This window comes from Hyperoodon ampullatus, assembly GCF_949752795.1.
Source record: "Hyperoodon ampullatus genome assembly, chromosome: 2".
NCBI classification, from domain to species: domain Eukaryota; kingdom Metazoa; phylum Chordata; class Mammalia; order Artiodactyla; family Ziphiidae; genus Hyperoodon; species Hyperoodon ampullatus.
Window position 1 is genome coordinate 161,802,053 of NC_136915.1, and position 23,417 is coordinate 161,825,469.

Below are 23,417 nucleotides of genomic sequence, written 5' to 3' on the forward strand. Positions count from 1 at the left end.
TGGATATACTGACCCCTAGACAGTAAATTGCACATCTAAGGAAAATTTTCAAATGGCCCCAGATTCTTGCATCTTCCTATACATAGAAAAGCACTAAAATCATTAATTTGACATGTCTGTTCTTTGTGATTAGCAGTAATCCTTCTATGCTTGACTACATGTTTTCCCCAGGCAAAAATCTCATATGTATCCTGGCTCCTCTCCTGCCTCTTTTGAACAGTCTCCTCAGAGCCACTAAGAGGCTATTTCTTGGGCTATGAGGTCCCTGAATAAAACTTAACTCACAACTTTTCCCTTTTGAGTTGTTCTTTCAGTGGCCAGTGAAACTGAGCAGGAGCCTGCTGGGGCCCTTCCAGGTATAAAAGCCTTTGTGTTTCCTGTTTCTTGTTTGTAAGAAAAAAGCTTGAGCCTCCTAGACCTTCCCAGAGTTCTAAAGGGCAGATTCATAGAGTCACTAATTAGGGAATGCAGAAACAAAGGAAAAGCAGTCAAGAAAGATAGTTCAACAATAAAACAGAGTCCTAGATCCTCCTCAAGGGATATACATAACAATCTGATACATATCTTCGAATTGTTCTACAAGAACAATTCCAGGTGGAAGATGGTAACTGCAGGCTCAGACCCCAGACTGGTCTCAACCAGAAGGTTGATTTGAGATTCCTGGAACAGCACCCTGTTACCTCACCACCAATCAATCAGAAGAAAGTCATACACCCTACAGCCACCACCCCAAATGTTGCCTTTAAAAACTCTTCCCTGAAAACCACCCCGGAGTTCATGTCTTCTGAGCATGAGCCACCCATTCTCCTTGTGTAAGCAGATAGGGTAGGGGGTCCCGGGAGAAAGAAAACTAGGCATGGCTTTCTTGACATATGAGAAGCCATTTGTGGCCTAAGTAATATTGTGATCTAAGCCTGGTCACAATGCTTGCCCTTGAACAGATCTCATAATTAATGATCTTAAGGGAAGTAAGGGAATGCAGAACAAAGGAAAAGGAGTCAAGAAACAATAGTCCTAGCTCCTCCTCAAGGGATATACATAATATCTTTGAGGTCAGCAAAAACTAAGGCCCTCACTCGGGTGGAGGATGGAATAATGATGTTGACCCTCATGACTTCAACTAAAGTTCAGACTCTGTGGACCTTTGGCCCAATTCTATGCTTCTCAGCTCAAGCCCCTTCATGAATATGCATGTACCCTTAGCTTAAAACTTCCCCAATTTTGCTGTTGGGGAGACACTGCTTTGGGAAAGATCCCCAGTGTTCTCCAAGTAATAAATCCTTCTCCCGCTCTTTGCCTTGGTTGTGTCTTTTGGCTTGACACCCACCAAGTAGTGAACCCAGTTTTTCGGGTAACACTTGCTTGGTCCTTGCAATAAACTTTTCTCTGCTCCAAACTCTGATGTTTTGGTTGTTTGGTTTCACACTGCACCAGGCACACAAACTTGGGTTTGACGACAATAGCATGAAGGCATTTCTTAATGCTGATGATATAAAATTCACATTTTATGGCAAGACGAGAAAGATTTAAACATAATATTTTTCTTTGCCTGTTTGGACCTCCTCCCTCCCCTTTAGTGTGTATTGTGCATGTGCATTAACCAGACCTCCTTAGGAGATAACATTCCTTCTTAATCTCATCAAGGGTCACAACTCCTTAGGAGATAACCTTCCTTCTTAATCTTGTAAGGGGCCCCAAAGACCATGACCTACTACCTGCTTTGTACCTCTAGATCTGGATTGTGTAAACTGTCAATAATCTGTCATTTAATGTACAGCCCTCTATCTCAAAAACTTAATATAACTGTCTATGACCTCTCACAGACAGACAGTTCTTGGAGCTTTCTGAGAGGCTGTTCCCAGGTTATAATACTCAATTTGGCGCGAATACAATTTTCCACTTCTTTCTTAGAAGGACTTACTAATTTTTTTCATCAACGATGCCTTTGTCCTCTTTCTCTGAGGAATTAAAATTGATTGAAGCTGCTGCCACTGGGACACAAGGAAGAACTCTATTGTGGACACTATTAAGTTTCCTTAGCCTCCTCCTTTCATGTATCCAAGTACTGATTGAAATAAAGAGCGACTGCTTATTACTGTCATTCCCTTTGTAAGAGGGAAAGGAAACAGTACAAGAAGTGCTCCACCTCTGCCTTCTTCTGAGTTCTTCTATTGCATGAAACTCGTGTTAATTAGAACTTCAAAACGTGACCACAATAAATCTGTCTAAAAATGTCTATCAGTAACCTGAAAAGGAGACAAGCTTATAGGCTTTCTAATTTACTTATCTTCTCAATCTCATCTCTATTAACATTAATTTCATCCAGCCCATGGACTATATGATTGTCCCAGCACAACAGATGGACAGAAGGACAACAGAAGGAAGGAGGCAGGCAGTTAACTAGAAACTAGAAAAGCAAGGTGCTTAGATAATCTATCAAAGAACCTCACTTTTAAAACAAGCAGCTAAAGGAGACAACCTCTAAGATTCTAGGAATGGGAAACAACCACCAAGAAGCAAAAATTCTACGGTTGGAATGCAGTGAAGGCACCACGAGTGATCAGAGACGAGGCTGGAGAAGCAAACAGGGTCTACAGTTCATGACAGGTCTTTTAAGGGTTTTTTTTTTGTTTTTTTTTTTCCATGTCACTTGGCTTGTATTAAGGGATCTTAATTCCCCAACCAGGGATTGATTAATTGATTGATTTAGGCCACGCCGTGCCTTAGTTGCGGCACACGGGATCTTCAGTTGCAGCATGTGGACTCCTTAGCTATGGCATGCATGTGGGATCTAGTTCCCCGAACAGGGATTGAACCCGGGACCCCTGCATTGGGAGCATGGAGTCTTACCCACCTGACCACCAGGGAAGTTCCCCCAACCAGGGACTGAACCTGGGCCCTTGGCAGTGAAAGCAAGGAGGAGTCCTAACCACTGGACCGCCAGGGAATTCCCCCTTTTTAAGAATTTTTCATTTTATCCTAAGGGCAACTGAAAACCAATGATGTTTTAAGCACAAGGTTTATAAACATATTCAGATTTGCACTTCAGAAAGAGAACACTTCTAAAAAGCCTTCCAAACAGAGGTTGCTTTGGACTGTCTTAAAATGTGAAAAGAGCAGGGTCGTTTATGGATAAAGTAACCCTTACAGAGGCATGAAAAAATTAAAAAGTAGGCTGAGAGAAAGAAACACAAAATAAACATGTATACTCTGAGTAGAGAGTATAAAATATTATACTCTGGAACTTCCGGGTTGGTGAACCCATGGTGACGCAGGGAGAATGGCTCACTCAGAGAGCATGGAAGCTCCACACCCTTTCCCCATACTTGCCCTGTGCATCTCTTCCACCTGGCTGTTCCTGAGCTATTATATCCTTTTATAATAAACTGGTGATCTAGTTAAGTAAAAAAAAATTAAAAATAAAATATTATACTCTGGGCTTCCCTTGTGGCACAGTGGTTAAGAATCCGACTGCCGGGGCTCCCCTAGTGGCGCAGTGGTTGAGAGTCCACCTGCCGATGCAGGGGGACAAGGGTTTGAGCCCTGGTCCGGGAAGATCCCACATGCCGCAGAGCAACTAAGCCCATGAGCCACAACTACTGAGCCCTTGAGCCACAACTACTTAAGCTCGTGTGCCTAGAGCCCGTGCTCCACAAGAGAAGCCACCGCAATGAGAAGCCCGAGCACCGCAACGAAGAGTAGCCCCCGCTCGCCGCAACTTGAGAAAGCCCACGTGCAGCAACGAAGACCCAACGCAGCCAAAAATAAATAAATAAAATAAATTTAAAAAAAAAATATATATTATACTCTGACTCCACAAGGTCATATCACTAGTTCATGAATTACTTGCTTCTCTGATTCACCACCTGGCTTTGCACAGAGAATCTTTTAACCTCACAGTGGCATGGAACCAGAAACCTGACCTTTTCGGGCAAAGCAAGTAACACAACAGAACAGGTAATACAGTGTTTAAATTGAATCCCCAAGAAAGGAAGCCCCTAACAATTCACTCTAACGTATACTACATCTTATTCTTTTCCATCATTGCACTTAATACAATCTAAAATGCTTTACATTTCTATTTTTTGGTGTCTTAATGTCTACCTCCCCCACCTGACTTTAAAACCATGTCTATTTGTTAACCACTCTACAGTCACCTCTCAGCAAAACAACTGCCAAGACTGTGTTAAATATATTTCCAAAGAGCTTTTGATATAAACTCCTGCCCCCGAAACCCCTACTTATACCACTGCTTGCTTTATTCAATAGCTATTATAAAGCAGAAAGTAGATATCTAAAACAAAACAAAACTACATAGCCCTGATTTCTCTGTGGAAACTATAAAGGGAAAGGGACTAAAAATCACTACTGTTGTTATTGTTGGTAATGGCTGTTAATAACTGAATGACTGCTTTATGCTAGATACTCTCTTAGGGCCTTTTAAACATTATTTCTAGTCTTAAAACAGTCTTTGAAGTAGGCAATAGAATTCCTATTTTACATATGAGAGATCTAAGCGTGAACAAGTCAAGTGATGTGACTTACCCAAGGTCACCACTTGTAGGCTATAGAACTAGGATCAGAACTCCAGTCTATCTGACCTCAGAGTTCGCATTACATTATATTGCTTTCCACTGTACTTCATATAAAATAGTTTCTATATGATTAGCACCATAAGCCAAAAAAGTAAAACCTAAAATGTCAATGATGTACATACATGTAGCCTGAAAATGGTAGGTAATCTAGTAAAAAGGTGCTGTTTGGCTTAGTTCTATTACAAACATTTCATTTGCAGGCATCAATGTAGAAGAAGTTTAAAGTCCTAAACGGTGCACTGTACTAAATTCCTCCTACATAGTCAAAAAAAGTCTTGAGTATAACTGTTACATAATCCTTAATACAGGAAGCCAAAGGTTCAAGATAAACGAGGAACTAATCAAATTAGAGCTCTGAATTTTAATCCCTTTTTATTTAAAATAAAATTCATCCTGGGCTATTTCCCAATTTAAGTTAGACTACAATATTCTTGATATCATATTGTTATCAGTCTAAACTGAGCTGAAACACATTTATTTACCTTAATCTACTTAGGTAGCTCCTGCATCTTAACTATCCAAATGGTATATATTACAGTTTCTCATCATCACTGCCTACCTCCTTCACTTCATTAGCCATTATTAAATGCTAGAAAACCAGAAAGGAGTAAAAATATCACATTCCCAGTAGTTACCAAATGATGCATCCGTACAAATGACTATCATGAAATAAATTTTTAAAAATCACATTTCCAAAGAATATTTTAACACAAAAAAAGCCACAAAATGATGTTAAGAAAAATATACAACTGAATATATAAATGGATGCTGATTTTGCTAATGTATCTGACACACATGCTTGCATGTGTCTACTTGTATCTGTGCATACGATATAAGAAGGAAAACAAATTACTGGAGAAAATAAACCAAAATATTATCTCCAAGTGGTGGGCATATGGGTGGTGAGTGTTTCCTCTTTATACTTTGTCTCATAAATTTTCTGCAATGAGCCTATATTACTTCTATAATCAGAAAAAAAAACCTATATTAATTAAGAAAATATATTCCTCCTGTTCTTGAAACAATCCTCCTGTTGTGATATGGTATCACAACATTAAAATAAAATCTTTTAAACCTTGCACTTTTTTTCTAAAAGAAAGTACCTTATCTCATCTAAGATGCAACTGATCTTTGTTTGACACTATGGAAAAAAAAAAGCTGCCAAGTGAACTACACTACACAGCACAGCGCAGTGTTTTCTTGTTTCCAGAGACATTACAAAACAGAGAGTAACCATCACCTGTAAGATCTTCAACAGAGCTCTAAAATCATGTAATTTCTTACCAAGAATACCAACTTACAGTGACATCACCTTATAGCTTTCAACGAACCTTTTAAAGGTATCTAACTCAATTGCTGTTCCTCTTGCTTATCCATTTTTTTTCCCCCCACAGGCTCCCGACGTGCAGGCTCAGCGGCCATGGTGCACAGGCCTAGCCGCTCTGCGGCATGTGGGATCCTCCCAGACCGGGGCACGAACCCACGTCCCCTGCATCGGCAGGCGGACTCTCAACCACTGCGCCACCTGGGAAGCCCTTGCTTATCTATTTTATACATAGTATTCTCGGCTAGCATGAGAACAGAAACGACGTCTTCAAAATCTCAGCACCTAATGTAGTGCCTGACAGACAAAGGAACCAAGTAAGTGTTGTTCATGGAACTAAATTACTGAACATTCCTAAGGGGCAATGGGGCAGGTTCATTCCTTCATTTTGTAAATAAGTGATAAAATCATAAAGAACAATGAACTGACTTTCCCAAGGTTCATCAAAGCAGACTAGAGACTAATACATTTATTTATGTATTTAAGTAAAATGAGAAAAGGCAGAAAGGGAAATAGAAGAATGTAGTCACACTTACACAGCCAAAAGAAGGTAAGATTTGACCAGAAGATCAGGGGTAGTAAACTACAGTTATTATAGTGACTGTTAATTGTCAACCTATCGTTTCCCACCCCCTTCCTTAGTACCAGAACCCCTAATTTTTACCTGGGCACCTAAATGCCCAGAATAAATAAATTTCCCAGTCTCCCTTTGCACCTAGGTGTGGCCAGGTGACTAAGTTCTTGCCAATGAGATACAGGCAGAATCGGTTTGACAAAACCGCCAGAAAAACTTCCTTAAAAGACAGCTGGTACCTGCTCCTTGCCCCCTTTCTTCCCCTACATCAATTCTGCTCTTTGAAACTCAGATGAAAAGGCTGAAGCCACTTGGACAATGAGAAGACAAATCACAGCCTACAAATGGTGAGGCAGGGAGGTAGCAGGAGGAGTCGCTGAGGACCAGAGTCACCATACCAGCTGTGGACCTCTCACCTCTGGATCATTTATACAAGAGGAAAATGCACTTCTATCTTCTTTAAGCCACAATTATTTGTGTTCATCTTGTGTTGCTATTACGGCACAAGCTAATCTCAACTTATACAAATGATCAAAGAATTTCTGGGCAGAAAACACTTAGATTTGTCTTTCCAGCAGTCTGCCAACAAATCAAATAAGTTGGCACTATCCAAAAACTTCTTTAGTTTACTCGAACAAGTGATAAGCCATGAAGAGGAGGCCTCGTTTGCAGACATGCCATCTGAGTCGTACTCATTACAGATTGCTCATTTAATGGTCAGGCAACTGCACTAGATACTGATATGAAAAACAACACTAGAAAAGCTACATAAGAAGCAAGCGAAATATAAATATGTATTTTTAAGAAGCAGAAATAGAAAGTAATTTTTCATCCCTTCAATCTTCACACTAGACCTAACATTTGCTCTATAAAATTGTGTACATTAATAAAAGTTCTACAAACATTGATAGTAAAGATATCCTCTTTTCTCTTCTCAACATACTCACTTTCCTCTGGAAACTGTCCTCAAAGGTGAGGACAGGCACCCCGTGTCCAGGTTAGGGCTGTACTATATGGTCCTGCCCTTCTGAACAAAATTCAATTCTCTCTCTCATAGACCTGAAACTCTGAGCTTAGAAAGCATGACTGGAAACCTTATTAACTGAAAAATTCAGAAATAGCTGAACTCTTGCTATTAAAATAAATATCCTTTCCAAAGCCTGAGTATGTTCAACTTCTCCTAGGATTCTATGAGATACGTTAATCTTTCAAATACACTTCCTTTTATGCTTAAATAAGGCAAAGTAGGTTTCTGTTATCTGCAACCAATAGAAAAAATATAAAACAATGTTAAACAAAGCTAATTTCTTTACTAATGTAGAGAATGTAGCTCTGATGTAGCTGGTTGGAACCTAATCATTTTAATCTCCCTTGGACTGTTCCAAGATCTTTAAAGGCTTGTTACAACACAATTCTAAGGATTTCAAAAGGTCATGATTCAGAGTTACACAGTGCTGTATGACCCCACTAGCACCATATTTTTTTTTAATTAAGTACTTCAAAGTTTTTTTATGACAGCATTTAGACCCAGAAGTGACCTTAAAAAATTCAATCAGTTCAACCCACTAATGTCATCACCTCTCTCATTTCTCTTCCCTTAGGACTAAAGAGCTTGCTCAGTACCTGACAACCTTCTTCACACCTTTCCTTAATAGGAGCTCCTCTATCTGTATATATAAATTTTCACTGAGGGCTTCCCTGGTGGCGCAGTGGTTGAGAGTCCGCCTGCCGATGCAGGGGACGCGGGTTCGTGTCCCGGTCTGGGAGGATCCCACATGCCGTGGAGTGGCTGGGTCCGTGAGCCGTGGCCGCTGAGCCTTGCGCGTCCGGAGCCTGTGCTCCGCGACGGGAGAGGCCACAACAGTGAGAGGCCCGCGTACCACAAAAAAAAAAAAAAAATATATAAATTTTCACTGAATTCTTTGTAAGTTGCCATATTTAGCAAATAAAAATATAGGAGACCCCTCCCAATATATATATTTAGGACAGTTGGTTAAATTTGAATTTGATAAACAACTTTTTTAGTCTAGGTATGTCCCGAATATTGCATGATGACCAACAAACTATCTGCGGTTTGCCTGAAATTCAAATTTAACTAGGCATACTGTTTTTTTGTTTTGTTTTTTTTTTGCGGTACGCGGGCCTCTCACTGTTGTGGCCTCTCCCGTTGCGGAGCACAGGCTCAGCGGCCATGGCTCATGGGCCCAGCCGCTCCGCGGCATGTGGGATCTTCCTAGACCAGGGCTCGAACCCGTGTCCCCTGCATTGGCAGGCAGATTCTCAACCACTGCGCCACCAGGGAAGTCCTAGAAAGCTTTAGAAGCAGCAGCATTTGAGTGAGAATTTGAAGGATATACAGTATTTTGATTGGTGAAGGTAGGAAGTTAAAGGAAATTTCAAGTAGAAAGAGCCTCATGAACAAGGGCATGAAGATAGGAAAAAAATGCCTTACAATCTAGCCCAAACTTTATTTTTCTTTCTGCCATGCTCCACCAGGGGCACAGATGCTAATCAAGTGTAATTTCCAAGACACAGTTTAAGTTTCTTTCCTCCATACCTCTGTTCAAGCCATGCCCTCCTTCAATAACCGGGAACAAGTCTTGCACAACACAGAGTAATAAATACTACTAGCTAAACCAACCTCTACCTTTCCCTCAGCTTCTATTCCCTTACTTCATCCATTTCTTTCTCTCTCCTTCAAATCTTTCCAACTGACCAAACTAAAGAATATAATAATATTATTCACTGATTAATATATAAAGTAGAGAAAACTTTAAAACTCTTTAAAAACAAAGTTTCAACTTAAATCCTTGAAACGTTCCCTCCATTCCCCCTCTCCCCTCCCCTTTTACTTCTCACTCCACATTCCCTTTCCTCTTTGGGTTACTGACGCTATATTTTTTTAAAATTCCCCTCCCACCTCAGATTTTTAAAATAAATAGCAATGACAGCAGGGATGGACTGTGCTTTCACGAATGTGAAACTTTCCCTCACAAGCAGAGCACAGTAAGGGCTTTGTGTTCTTTCTGGGAAGGGGACAAGGAGCAAAAGAGGAACAGAAGGGGAATCTGAAAAGGAATGGAAGGTGTCCAGCCCATCTAGAGGAATAAAGGTCAGGAACACTCTGGTAAGCCATAAAAACAAAATTTCTTTATTGTAGTGACTAAATTTGCAAGAATGGGCCCTTAAAAATAGCACATATGCCTACATACTAAATAGTTTTCTTTTGTTAGCCAAAATTATAAATTATCCCTCAGAGAAGTGCAAGTTACCAAATAATCAAGTCTTCATTCTCTTATAATGGGACAACAAATTTTTAACTGGAAAAGACATTCACCAGAAATGGCCTTGATCATTGTAGTTTTAAAGGCTTACACAGGTAACCTAATGGAATCAGGAAAAATAAAATGTAACACACTATTAACTAGGAGTCTAGACTCTCAGTTTCAAGTATAGTCAATATACCTTTTGAATACCACTTTATAAAGCAATGTTAAGTGCTTATATTGTAGAAAACACATATATACCTCCAGAATTGGGGGGGGCAGGGGACGGGGTTGGGGGAGATATCGCAATGTTAAGCAAATAGGTACTTGTAGTAAAATGTCTAGTGAGAGCACCATCCCTGGACTCAAAAAGTGCTGGATCTCCAAGAAACGAGATGACGGTGAAAATACTCCAGGACTGGAAATGACTGAAAAACTAGCTCTCACAATTACAAAGACACTAAGATCAAAGTGAATGCAAACAATCTTGCATATACTGTTTTATGAAACAGGATAAAAATATCTATATTTACAGTATTCTATATAAATGCATATATGCATGCATGCACACGTAACTAAATTAATAAAAACGGCTATTTCATCCACATCATTGGATGTTTATATATTCAAGTTGGCCAATAATTTTTTTTCTTTTGCTGAGCACTTATGTATTTTTGTGCCATTTAAGTCATTTGCTTTTCAGGTTTATTATTTACTGACTAATCTCCTGTGTTAGAATGTGAGCTTCCTGAAGAAAGGGCCCTTTATTTTGATTAGTTATGTATCCCAGTGCTAATAACAGAGCCTGACATGTAGAAGGTGTCCAAAACAGTGTCAGTGAATGAATAAACTGATAAGCAAATTGCCTAAGTTCACAAGGTAGGTTATAGTGGTGGGTCTGTCTGACTCCAAAACCCAAGCATTTCCACTAAGCCTATGTTAGTACAAGTTATTCATATGCTTGGAGGAAACCATTCACTGAAATAAATTTTTAAAAAGAATAACAGACATGTTGTATTTCAAAGGACTCTTAGAAACCTTAGAAAATTTGGAAGTGATCTTCCTATTGGGAAAACGAGAGGCTGCCTTGGATTTGAAGTCAACTTATATTTGGCACACAGAGTATTAGATTTTTTTTAATATAAAATTATTTATTTTCTTTATTTTTGGCTGCATTGGGTCTTCGTCGCTGCGTGCGGGCTCTCTCTAGTTGCGGCAAGTGGGGGTCACTCCTCACTGCAGTGTGCGGGCCTCTCACTGTGGTGGCCTCTCCCACTGCAGAGCACGGGCTCTAGGCGTGCAGGCTCAGTAGTTGTGGCTCGCGGGCTGTAGAGTGCAGGCTCAGTAGCTGTGGTGCACGGGCTTAGTTGCTCCGCGGCATGAGGGATTTTCCAGATGAGGGCGCGAACCTGTGTCCCCTGCATTGGCAGGAGGACTCCTAACCACTGTGCCACCAGGGAAGTCCCAGTTGTTGGTTTTTTTTGTTTTTTTTAAGTGTTCTTTGTCCTCCAGAATTTCCTGAGGGCACTGCTGAATTCTAACTTGTAGAACTGTTTGCCCTGCTTGAAATGTCTGTTATTTATTTATTTTTTGGCTGCGCCGCACAGCTTGCAGAATCTTAGTTTCCCGACCAGGGATTGGACTCGGGCCACCGCAGTGAAAGCATCGAGTCCTAACTGCTGGACCACCAGGAATTCCCTGAAATGTCTTGATGTTGTTTGTGAGTTGATATTTCTATTTCTTCTACATCCATAACAGGGAATCTACTTCTAAATTCAGATTCAATGTTTATTGAAGGCCTATTATTTACTATGAAACATGACAGATACTTTCATAAAGCACCTACACAAGCACTTACACAAGCATTCAACTGTATCATGTTTGCTAAAATTGAGTTTTACTGGTAAAAGCCAGAAAATGAGAGTGATGGATGATAGTACAGAAAAAAAAAAAAAAACAATCTGGTTCTTATGTAGGATGACGAGATGGCAGACCTTATTTTCCTGTTTCATGTCGACTGATAAGAAAGGTAAATAACTCTTTAAACAGTTTAGCATTAAAAATTGTACTGAATAAAACTCTTTACCCTAAAACTCTACATTTTTGTTTCTGGAAGAGGGAGTTACTTACCTCTGCCTCTGCTGTCAACTGTATCTTCTTTGCTATCAGCTGTTTTAAATCAATCTGACCTAAGGAAAGAAAAAAATATAACTTTTAAGTTGATGGAGATAGTTACCTATCAGCATTATTTAAATCGTGAAGTTGAAAAACAAGCAAAAAATGATGACTATGTAAACTATGGTACAACCACAAAACATGACACAACTCTTAAAAATGAAACATGGGCAATATAAATAGAAGGAAATTTATACATAAAAATGCTAAGTTGAAAAAAAACTACTATATGTACACACAGTACTTACAACTATATTAATCATAGGATGCTGACAGTATAGGAAATTCTGACAGTACAGGAAATTAGTTTCTGTGAATGGCTCCTGCAACTATTAGTAAAATGTACAAGCAACAATAGAAAAATTAAATAAATCGGACTTCGTCAAAAATTAAAAAAAAAAAGTTTCTGCTCCAAAGAAGTAAAAAGACACAAAACGGGGAAAAACACTTGCAAATCTGATCCAGAACCTGCATCCAGAATATGTAAAGAACTCCTACAACTCAATGGTAAAGACGAATAGTCCAACTTAAGCATCTGAAAAGACATGTCTCCAAAAAAGATATACAAATGGTCAATACCATCTGAAACGATGCTCAATATCACTGGCCATCAGGGAAATGCAAATCAAAACCACAAAGAAATATCACTTCATACCCACTAGGGTGGCTATAATCAAAAACACGTAAGTGTTGGCCATTGAACACCTTAAGCTAATACAATGTTATGTGTCAATTATCTCAATAAGTCTAGAAAAAGAGTTGTACAAGCAGGAAATTTTGAGAAGAACATTATTTCAGGGATTGGATGTGATAGCTTTTCTGTAATACAATTAGAGAGTGTTAATAAACACTTGTAACAATGATGTTTATAAGCTTGGTACAAATAAAACAGAGTCTATTATTGACTATTTTTTTAATTTTTAATTTTTTTGTTTGTGTTGGGTCTTCGTTGCTGCGTGTGGGCTTTCTCTACTTGTGGCGAGCAGGAGCTACCCTTCGTTGTGGTGCGTGGGCTTCTCATTGCAGTGGCTTCTCTTGCTGCAGAGCACAGGCTCTAGGCGCACGGACTTCAGTAGTTGCAGCACACGGGCCCTAGAGCGCGCAGGCTTCAGTAGTTGCAGCGCATGGGCTCAGTAGTTGTGGTTCATGGGCTCTAGAACACAGTCTCAGCAGTTGTGGCCCACAGGCTCAGTTGCTCCGGAGATCTGGGAGCAACTGAGAAGTTGTGGGATCTTCCCGGACCAGGGATTGAACCCGCATCCCCTGCATTGGCAGGAGGATTCTTAACCACTGCGCCACCAGGGAAGTCCCAAAACAGAGTTTTTTAAGTGAGGAGAAAAAAGCTTTGACTAGAACATGGAGAAATTAAAACCCTCCTACATTGCTGGTGAGAATGTAAAATGACACAATGCTTTTGAAAAAGTCTGGAAGTTCCTCAAAAGGTAAACACAGAGGTACCATTTAACCCAGAAATTCCACCCCTAGGTAAATACACAAGAGAAATGAAAACAGACTCCCCCCTCCCATTTATAGAAAATTAAAAATCCAAGCCTCCAAAAAACGATCTAACAAGATTGCTCATTATCCTATGATGTTCAAGTAACTAATATTAACATTTTGGTAAATATTATTTGTCCTTTTACTTTGGCAAAAATTAAATAATAATATTAAATATAATATTATAAATATACATACTATAAAAACAGTCATTATGAATACTGTTTGGTAACCTGTTTTCATTTAACATATTGTTAATATCTTTGCATATCATTATATATTCTTCCACATCATTTTTATTGGTCTACTATTCTATTTTTATGGCTGAAATAGAATTTATTTAATTGTCTATTGGACTTTTTTTTTTTTTTTTTTTTTTTTTGCTTTTTGCTGTACGTGGGCCTCTCACTGTTGTGGCCTCTCCCGTTGCAGAGCACAGGCTCCGGACGTGCAGGCTCAGCGGCCATGGCTCACGGGCCTAGCCGCTCCGTGGCATGTGGGATCCTCCCAGACTGGGGCACGAACCCATGTCCCCTGCATCGGCAGGCGGACTCTCAACCAACTGCACCACCAGGGAAGCCCCCTCTATTGGACATTTTGATGCTTTATATCATTTCACAATATTCCACTTGGAAAAAAGGCATGGAGAATGTGAAGGTCCAAAATGCACCTAATAAAAGCTCTATAAGGAGAGGAAAAATTTGAAGTAATAATGGCTGAGAACTTTCTGGAAGTGTTAAAAAAAAGCCAATCCTCAAAGGAAGATCAAAGAATCCCAAGCAGGGTAAAGATACATCATAGTGAAACTGTGTAATACAGAGGTTTATTTAAAAACAAAACACAAAACAATAAGACTCTTAAAAGCACCCAGAAAGAAAATATCACCTTCAAGAGAATTGCCATTATGCTGAGTGTCTGACTCATCAACACCAACAACAGAAGCCGGCAAACAGTGAAATAATATCTTCAACTGTTGATAATAGTGAAGTTTATGACTGGGAAGGAGGCTAGAGGTCATATCACAGAGAGCCTGTGCATATCACAACAAGGGCTTTGCGGAAATCAAGAATTTTAAGCAGAAGAGTAACTGATCTGATATTGGAAAATCCCACTCTCTGGCAGGAGAGGAAGAAAGGACCACATAAGAGAAATGCAATAAATCCTGACAAGAAATGATGTCGCCATAAGCCAAAACAATAGCTCTGAGAATGGATAGGAGAGGATAAATTTTGAAAATATTCCCAGATTGGTAACTTATTAGGTAAGAAATATGAAGGTAAAACAAATATCCATTTGATTTTTCTATCAACTGTAAAAATACGTTTATTTAGTTCTCTACCATCTATGATCAGACCATGGATTCATAAAGAAGCTATTTACTTCATAAATAAATGAATACAGAAACTTCTTCCCTTCAACGAATTACCATAGGGGGATGGGGAAGAAGACGCCAAAGATTAATTCTCACTACTTGTGCATCATCCCCAAAAGGAATCTGTCGATCCATAAATAACCTAACCACCATTCAAACTGGCTTTGAGGAGTCAGGGACTGGAAAGCAGGGAAGAGTTTTTTCTCACTTAGACTAGAATCCCTAAAGGCCCCGCTCCAGTGACAGTAAAGTTATATAAAGTCAAAGAAAAATATATTAAAAATCCAATTCAATTCATTTTCTTTCACCTTAAAACTAACCTCACACAATATTCAAAATTACTTTCTTGCTACCCACCAAAACTTAAATGTCATAAAAAGCAAAAGAATAATGCTCTAAAAGCTAACATCCAGTGATGTAAAGAACTATATACAGGGACTTCCCTGGTGGCACTATGGTTAAGAATCCGCCTGCCAATGCAGGGGACACAGGTTCCATCCCTGGTCCAGGAAGATCCCACAAGCCGCAAAGCAACTAAGCCCCTGCGCCACAACTACTGAGCCCGCATGCCACAAATACTGAAGCCCGTGCACATAGAGCCCATGCTCCACAACAAGAGAAGCCACTGCAATGAGAAGCCTGCGCACCGCAACGAAGAGTAGCCCCCACTCGCCACAACTAGAGAAAGCCCACGCACAGCAACGAAGACCCAACACAGCCAAAAATAAATAAATAAATAAATAATTTTAATATATAAAAATAAAATACTATGTACAGACACCCAACCACATAAGTCAACTCAAGGTTTCTAAATTTCTAAAACATTGACCATGAAATAGGGATAAGCCAGGACTGAGGGTCATGCAATTTCTGAAATACCTGCCTAGATCTATTAATATCACTAACTGATAACTGATCATTAACTGATAATACCTATTAGTAGACCCAAAGATAAATCCTTAAAAAAAGCTACTCTAGATTTTGTTTTTCCTAACCCTCTTATCTCTAAGAAGTCAGGCTTGCGACATTTATTTTCATGAACACTACCTCACACTTGTAAAGTCTACAACATTGAATTGAGTATTTAAAAATTTACTCCTTGAAGTATCAAAAATCTAATTTGAACCAGTTTTGATAAAGACCTTCCTAAAATTATTACATGCTTTACCACCTTAAAAAAAAAAGAGAGACTCTACATAATCTTTATGTCAAATAAAAGATCATTTATTGCACTGTGCTATTATAGTGACACCTTTAGTAGGACTGAAATGAGAGCAACGGAGCCCACACTAAACAGCTCCAGAAAGTCGTGCCTTTCTACTAGCGTTGCTTCTTCACGGCTCTTCATCAAATCTGATTCCTGTAACAATCCTATACTTACACTACTATGCCAAATTTACTGCCAGTGTTACCCAGAAGGAAAAGATAAATAACCAAGCTTATTAAATTAGTAACACACTTATTCATTCAATTATATACTCACTCACTAAATAAAAACCCTCTGAGAACCCAATACATATGGGGTACTAGGCACTATTCCAAACCCCTCCCTTAGGATCTCAGTAGAAGTATGCAAACATAGATAATTACAATACACAGAAGGGCTGTGGGATCATCAGGGTGGAGAGAGCTTTGGCAGAGGAAGTCAATATTTGAGCTGATAAAGAAAAATCACAGTGCACAAGGTGTTAGAAAGATTATTTCAGGCAATGGAAACAGCATGAAGACTTGTAAGGATTTGGGTTTTCTGGGACTTGACCCTGAGTCAAATGCCTCTAGGTGCCAAGCTCTCTTTGCTTTACAATACTGTACTTAATATAGGCTTTTGCCTAAGGGCAGCTTTTAACTCCTTACCTTCTAGGTTACCAGTTACTTTCTAGATCAGTGCTGTCCAACAGAAACATAATGTGAACCACATTTTGTAATTTAAAATTTCCTGGGAACCACATGAAAAACTAAAAACAGGTGCAAAGTGAGTCTTTGAAACGTGGTATGTATTTTACAACTTTGGTGTTATCTCAGTTCAGACTAGCCACAGTTCAAGTGCTCAACCGGACCAGACTGAACAGTTCTAAATCAGGGGTCAGCAATTTTTTTCTGTAATGGGCCAGAGAGTAAGTATTTCAGGCTTTGGGGGCCATATGGCCCAAAAGCACTACAACCATAAATGAATGAAAGTGGCTGTGTAAGACAACTCCTGTTCTAGATAGCTGAATTTACTGTGAGTCAGGCTGACAAAACTGACAGGTATGCACAGTTATTTTTTATAATCCCACGTGACTGCGGTGAACAACACTGGTTGCTTCCGCCACAAGGGCATGTGTTTCATTCCCCTTGCCAGAGACTGATTTAAGAATGGGCACGAGCACCAGTCAGAGATGGCCCACTCAGGTTTACTGAGAAGAGTGTAGAGGGACTATCTTATAAATGTGTGGGCAAATTTAAGAAAAGCAACAAAGGATGGTGTAGCATTCTAGGGCTAGTGACAAGCAGCAGGAAAGCTGTTACTATCCTGAAAGGGCAAAGGAGGGAAATGGTTTAGGAAACCCAAAGAGAACTCCCTGGAGAGAACTATTAGACAGAAGAGATGGTTACCCAGCCCAGAGGGAACCTATGTTATAAACACACACCTTACTCTCTGCCCTTGGACCTCCTCTCAATGCCACCCACCCCAACCATGACCGAACCCTACCAGAAACCAGAGGGCATGGAAGCCATTTGATTGTGCCCAGGGAGGCTGATGCTCTGGACTCTAAGTAGGGTAGAAAAGAGTAAAGAGGTAAAAGGAAGACAGCATAACTTGTAATCTAGTTCTGGCCAATGAGACATGAGAAGTCTGTTGGGCAAGTTCTAGGAAAGATTTCATTGCTCTAAAGAGAGGCACAGGGAAACGGTGTTCCTTCTGATGGAAATTATTCTTTTGCTTTCCCAGTTTTCTTACTCAGCCTAGAGTCACTAACCCTCTGTCATTATTTCTATCCTTCCCTCATCAACGCCACCGATTTCCTGGACCCACCTAGCCACATCCCAATCCCAGATATTGCCTGCTATCTGCTTTCTGATTTCAAACTGCCATGCATTGCAGAAATGTAATACAGAAAATGGGCCCACTATAAACTGTTGCTGTCTAGCGTTAACCAGGCCTGCAATAAAAATGAAATCTTTGTCTCTGCCTCTTGATGAATTTCTATAACATTCCTCCCAAGCGTAGTTCCAAACATTTTCCACCTTCAAGTCCCAACCTTACAAAGCAACCTTCAGTTGATCATTTTGGGGACCAACTCCTGAAATGTCTTCTATCATTTTTTTTTTTTGGGGGGTACGTGGGCCTCTCACTGTTGTGGCCTCTCCCGTTGCGGAGCACAGGCTCCGGACGCGCAGGCTCAGCGGCCATGGCTCATGGGCCCAGCTGCGCCGCGGCATGTGGGATCCTCCTGGACCGGGGCACGAACCCATGTCCCCTGCATCGGCAGGCGGACTCTCAACCACTGCACCACCAGGGAAGCCCCTGTCTTCTATCTTAATTTTCACTATCTTTAATCCTCTTCTCCACTGTTCCTTTGTCAGAGGAAGGGGCAGCCCATCTCTTTTTCAAAACTACCCCTTTAAACTATATTGCCTTGATCCTTTATATGTCCTTTGAGAAACTGTTCAAATCATTCAACACACTGAGCCATTTATATTGTCCACATTACATTCAGCACCAAAGTAGTCTTTAAAATTTTTCTGAAATTATGATATGGATGTCATAAGTGGTACTCAAAATTTATCTGTGAAGTATTACATACCTACTTAACGTTTTAGAAACAAATATGTAACTGAAACAAACTATCACTTCATAGAATTTACTGCTTAGGATGAAGATTCTTCTTTTTAGTGAAATTTTCTTTAAATTACATAGTAATAAATATGGTACAGAGATAACGGCAAAATTATAAATAACTGAAATTTTGGAAACAATGTCCTTTGGAAACAAACAACAGCCCTTTCCAATGACCTCTTATCTTTCAAGACCCAACTCATGCTGTCTTTTCCTTTTAATATAAAATGTCCTGGAAAAGTGGTTTGTACTTCCTATCTTCACTTTTCTCACTAGCAATTCATCCCCAACATGTTTCTGCAACTCTTCCTTTTCTAGAGTCACTATGGCCTCCAAATTTCTAAATCCTCATCCTCATTAAACTTGCTGCAAGGAGTTCCCTGGTGGCCTAGTGGTTAGAATTCCAGGCTTTCAATGACAGGCCCCGGTTCAATCCCTGGTCAGGGAACTGAGATCCCACAAGCCGTGCGGGATGATATCATATATCACTTATATGTAGAATCTAAAATGTGATACAAATGAACTTATTTACAAAACAGAAACAGACTCACAGACAGAGAACAAACTTCTGATTACCAAAGGGGAAAGAGGGTTAGGGAGGGATAAATCAGGAGTTTGGGATTAGCAGATACAAACAATTATATATAAAATTGTTATATATAAAATTCCCTGGAGGTCCAGTGGTTAGGACTCGGGGCTATCACTGGTGTAGGCCCAGGTTCGATCACTGGTTGGGGAACTAAGATCCTGCAAGCTGTGCAGTGCGGCGAAGAATTTTTTAAAAATAAGAAGAGGAAAAAAAAAAAAAAGATAAACAAGGTCCTACTGTATACCAAAGGGAACTATATTCAATATCCTGTAATAAATCATAATAGAAAAGAATATGAAAAAGAATATACATATATATAACTGAACCACTTTGCTGTACACCCGAAACACAACATTGTAAATCAACTGTACTTCAATAAAAGATTTAAACATTAATTAATTAATTAAATTTTAAAAATCAAGGCCTACTTATAGTGACTAAATTCCTAAAGATGACTAAGGAGTACTAGGCAGTGATGAATCACCATTTTTCAAGTTTCACTTCTTTTAACTAGCATTTTCTTTGTCTCCTTGTGGTAAGTACAGAATTAGCTAATGTGTAGGCACTGACTAGCAGGTTTTTACTGCCTAGAGAAGTTCAAACTCATTTTAAAATCCTGATTATTTTCTAAAAAACTCTCACTGACCATGCCTTAGAAGATCTTCATCCCAGCTTCACCTTGCTCTCCATAGAGATATAAGTAATCCAAAAGAGTCATGTGAAAGCCATCTTTATGTCTAAGGATGGTTGGGTTTAGGAGTAATCCTTGAAAGAATCAATCATTTATCAATCTTAGAAGCAAAAGAGGAGATTAAAAAAAAAGTATAATCCATCTATAGGGACTTCCCTAGAGGTGCAGTGGTTAAGAATCCACCTGCCAATGCAGGGGACACAGGTTTGATCCCTGGTCCAGGAAGACCCCACGTGCCATGGAGCAACTAAGCCCGTGCGCCACAACTACTGAAGCCCGTGTGCCTAGAGCTCATGCTCCGCAACAAGAGAAGCCACTGCGATGAGAAGCCTGTGCACAGCAATGAGGAGTAGTCCCCGCTCGCTGCAACTAGAGGAAGCCCGTGCACAGCAACGAAGACCTGACACACCCAAAAATAATTTTTTTTTAAAAAAGTGTAATACATCTAAATCCTCTATTGCTCCATCGACCTCAAAAACCTTTCAAAATTGTCTACTAATCACATGTGTACACTGCTACAGAGAAAGGAATTTGAACTAGAAATGAGGGTCAGTATATAAATATCATACAGAAAAGGAGATTTAATAGATAATGTTGAAACAACTGGCTGGTCATTTTGAAAAACTGTCAAATTAGATCCCTAGCTCACTTATTATTCAAAATAAATTTCAGATGGATCAAATATTTGAATTTTTTAAATCCCAGGGCTTCCCTGGTGGCGCAGTGGTTAAGAATCCACCTGCCAATGCAGGCAACATGGGTTCGATCCCTGGTCCGGGAAGATCTCATGTGCCGCAGAGCAACTAAGCCCATGTGCCACAACTACTGAGCCTGAGCTCTAGAGCCCATGCACCACAAATACTCAAGCCCGCGTGTCTAGAGCCTGTGCTCTGCAACAAGAGAAGCCACCGCAATGAGAAGCTTGTGCACCACAGTGAAGAGTAGCCCCCATTCACCTCAACTAGAGAAAGCCTGCCTGCAGCAACGAAGACCCAACACAGCCAAAAATAAATAAACAAAATACATAAATTAAAAAAAAAACCATAAAAGTAAAAAAATTCATCCATCTTCCTTTTTCATAATCTTGGATGATTTCTAAGCACGACAAGAAATCTAAAAGCAATAAAAGAATTATGTGATTACATTAAACAGTAAACATGTTAAGGCACACTATAAGCAAAGTCAAAAGACAAACAGCTAGTTAAAAAATATCCACAGTACATGACAGTCAAAGGGCATAATTTCCTTACTATAGAAAGAGCTCTTCACAAAAATAAAAGAAAAATACTAACCATCTGATAGGGAACAAAAATGGGCAAAGGAAATGGATGGGGCTTTTGAACAAAAAGTATAGTAAATATATGGAAAAAGTTCTCTGCCTCACTTATAATTTATAAGAACAAATTTATGCTATATACTATACTGTTTTTCACCCGTGAAATCAGCAAGTTTAAAAAAAGATTGGTAAGACATACTGACAAGAGTACAGGGAAACAATATAGATGGGAGTATACACTGGTGTAACATTTTTAAAAAGAAATTTAGTATATCTACATTTTAAAAGCAAAAACTCTTTGATTCAGCAATTTCACTTTAAAGAATGTATCCTACAAGTACACTAGCACAAGTAAGCAATGATACCATTTCAAGGATGTTCTCTGCAGCACTGTTTAGAATACTGAAACCCTGGAAGCAACCCAAATGCCCATCCATAAGGGACAAGTTAAATTACCAAGCATTTATGCAACAAAAATACTACACAGAAATCTTTAAGAGAATTACACTTCATATACTGAATAAAAATATGTCTAAGATTTACTAAGTTTAGAAAAAGCAAATTGCAGAAGAGATCCCAAATATGATCCCACATGTAGGGAAAAAAAAAAGCAGAACATGATTACTTAAGGGAAGATTACTTCTGAATTCTTTTCAGAGTATATATTACTTCAACTTTTAAAATTCATAAGCATATCTCGGCAATTTGTTTCTTTTTTTTTTTTTTTTTTTTTTTTATTAGTTTCTGCTTTATAACAAAGTGAATCAGTCATACATATACATCTGTTCCCACATCCCCTCCCTCATGCATCTCCCTCCCTCCCACCCTCCCCATCCCACCCCTCCAGGCGGTCACAAAGCACCGAGCTGATCTCCCTGTGCTCTGCGGCTGCTTCCCACTATCTATCTACCTTACGTTTGGTAGTGTATATATGTCCATGCCTCTCTTTCCCTTTGTCACAGCTTACCCTTCCCCTTCCCCATATCCTCAAGTCCATTCTCAAGTAGGTCTGTGTCTTTATTCCCGTTTTACCCCTAGGTTCTTCATGACATTTTTTTTTTTTTTAAATTCCATATATATGTGTTAGCATACGGTATTTGTCTTTCTCTTTCTGACTTACTTCACTCTGTATGACAGACTCTAGGTCTATCCACCTCATTACAAATAGCTCAGTTTCGTTTCTTTTTATGGCTGAGTAATATTCCATTGTATATATGTGCCACATCTTCTTTATCCATTCATCCGATGATGGACACTTAGGTTGTTTCCAGCTCCGGGCTATTGTGAATAGAGCTGCAATGAACATTTTGGTACATGTCTCTTTTTGAATTATGGTTTTCTCAGGGTATATGCCTAGTAGTGGGATTGCTGGGTCATATGGTAGTTCTATTTTTAGTTTTTTAAGGAACCTCCATACTGTTCTCCATAGTGGCTGTACCAATTCACATTCCCACCAGCAGTGCAAGAGTGTTCCCTTTTCTCCACACCCTCTCCAGCATTTATTGTTTCTAGATTTCTTGATGATGGCCATTCTGACTGGTGTGAGATGATATCTCATTGTAGTTTTGATTTGCATTTCTCTAATGATTAATGATGTTGAGCATTCTTTCATGTGTTTGTTGGCAGTCTGTATATCTTCTTTGGAGAAATGCCTATTTAAGTCTTCTGCCCATTTTTGGATTGGGTTGTTTGTTTTTTTGCTATTGAGCTGCATGAGCTGTTTATAAATTTTGGAGATTAATCCTTTGTCAGTTGCTTCATTTGCAAATATTTTCTCCCATTCTGAGGGTTGTCTTTTGGTCTTGTTTATGGTTTCCTTTGCTGTGCAAAAGCTTTGAAGTTTCATTAGGTCCCATTTGTTTATCTTTGTTTTTATTTCCATTTCTCTAGGAGGTGGGTCCAAAAGGATCTTGCTGTGATTTATGTCATAGAGTGTTCTACCTATGTTTTCCTCTAAGAGTTTGATAGTTTCTGGCCTTACATTTAGGTCTTTAATCCATTTTGAGCTTATTTTTGTGTATGGTGTTAGGGAATGATCTAATCTCATACTTTTACATGTCCCTGTCCAGTTTTCCCAGCACCACTTATTGAAGAGGCTGTCCTTTCTCCACTGTACATTCCTGCCTCCTTTATCAAAGATAAGTTGGCCATATGTGCGTGGGTTTATCTCTGGGCTTTCTATCCTGATCCACTGATCTATCTTTCTGTTTTTATGCCAGTACCACACTGTCTTAATTA

General features: G+C 39.4%; 1 protein-coding gene across 1 annotated transcript in view; it reads right to left on the reverse strand.

Annotated features, from left to right (window-relative positions):
• SOAT1 (sterol O-acyltransferase 1) overlaps positions 1–23,417 on the reverse strand; it is a gene marked incomplete at both ends in the record, with an annotated part of 48,903 nt that overhangs the window by 17,597 nt on the left and 7,889 nt on the right. The window contains one exon of the mRNA XM_079696365.1: positions 11,890–11,948. Coding sequence (XP_079552491.1) covers positions 11,890–11,948 — 59 coding nt within the window. The remainder of the gene's footprint in view (positions 1–11,889; positions 11,949–23,417) is intronic.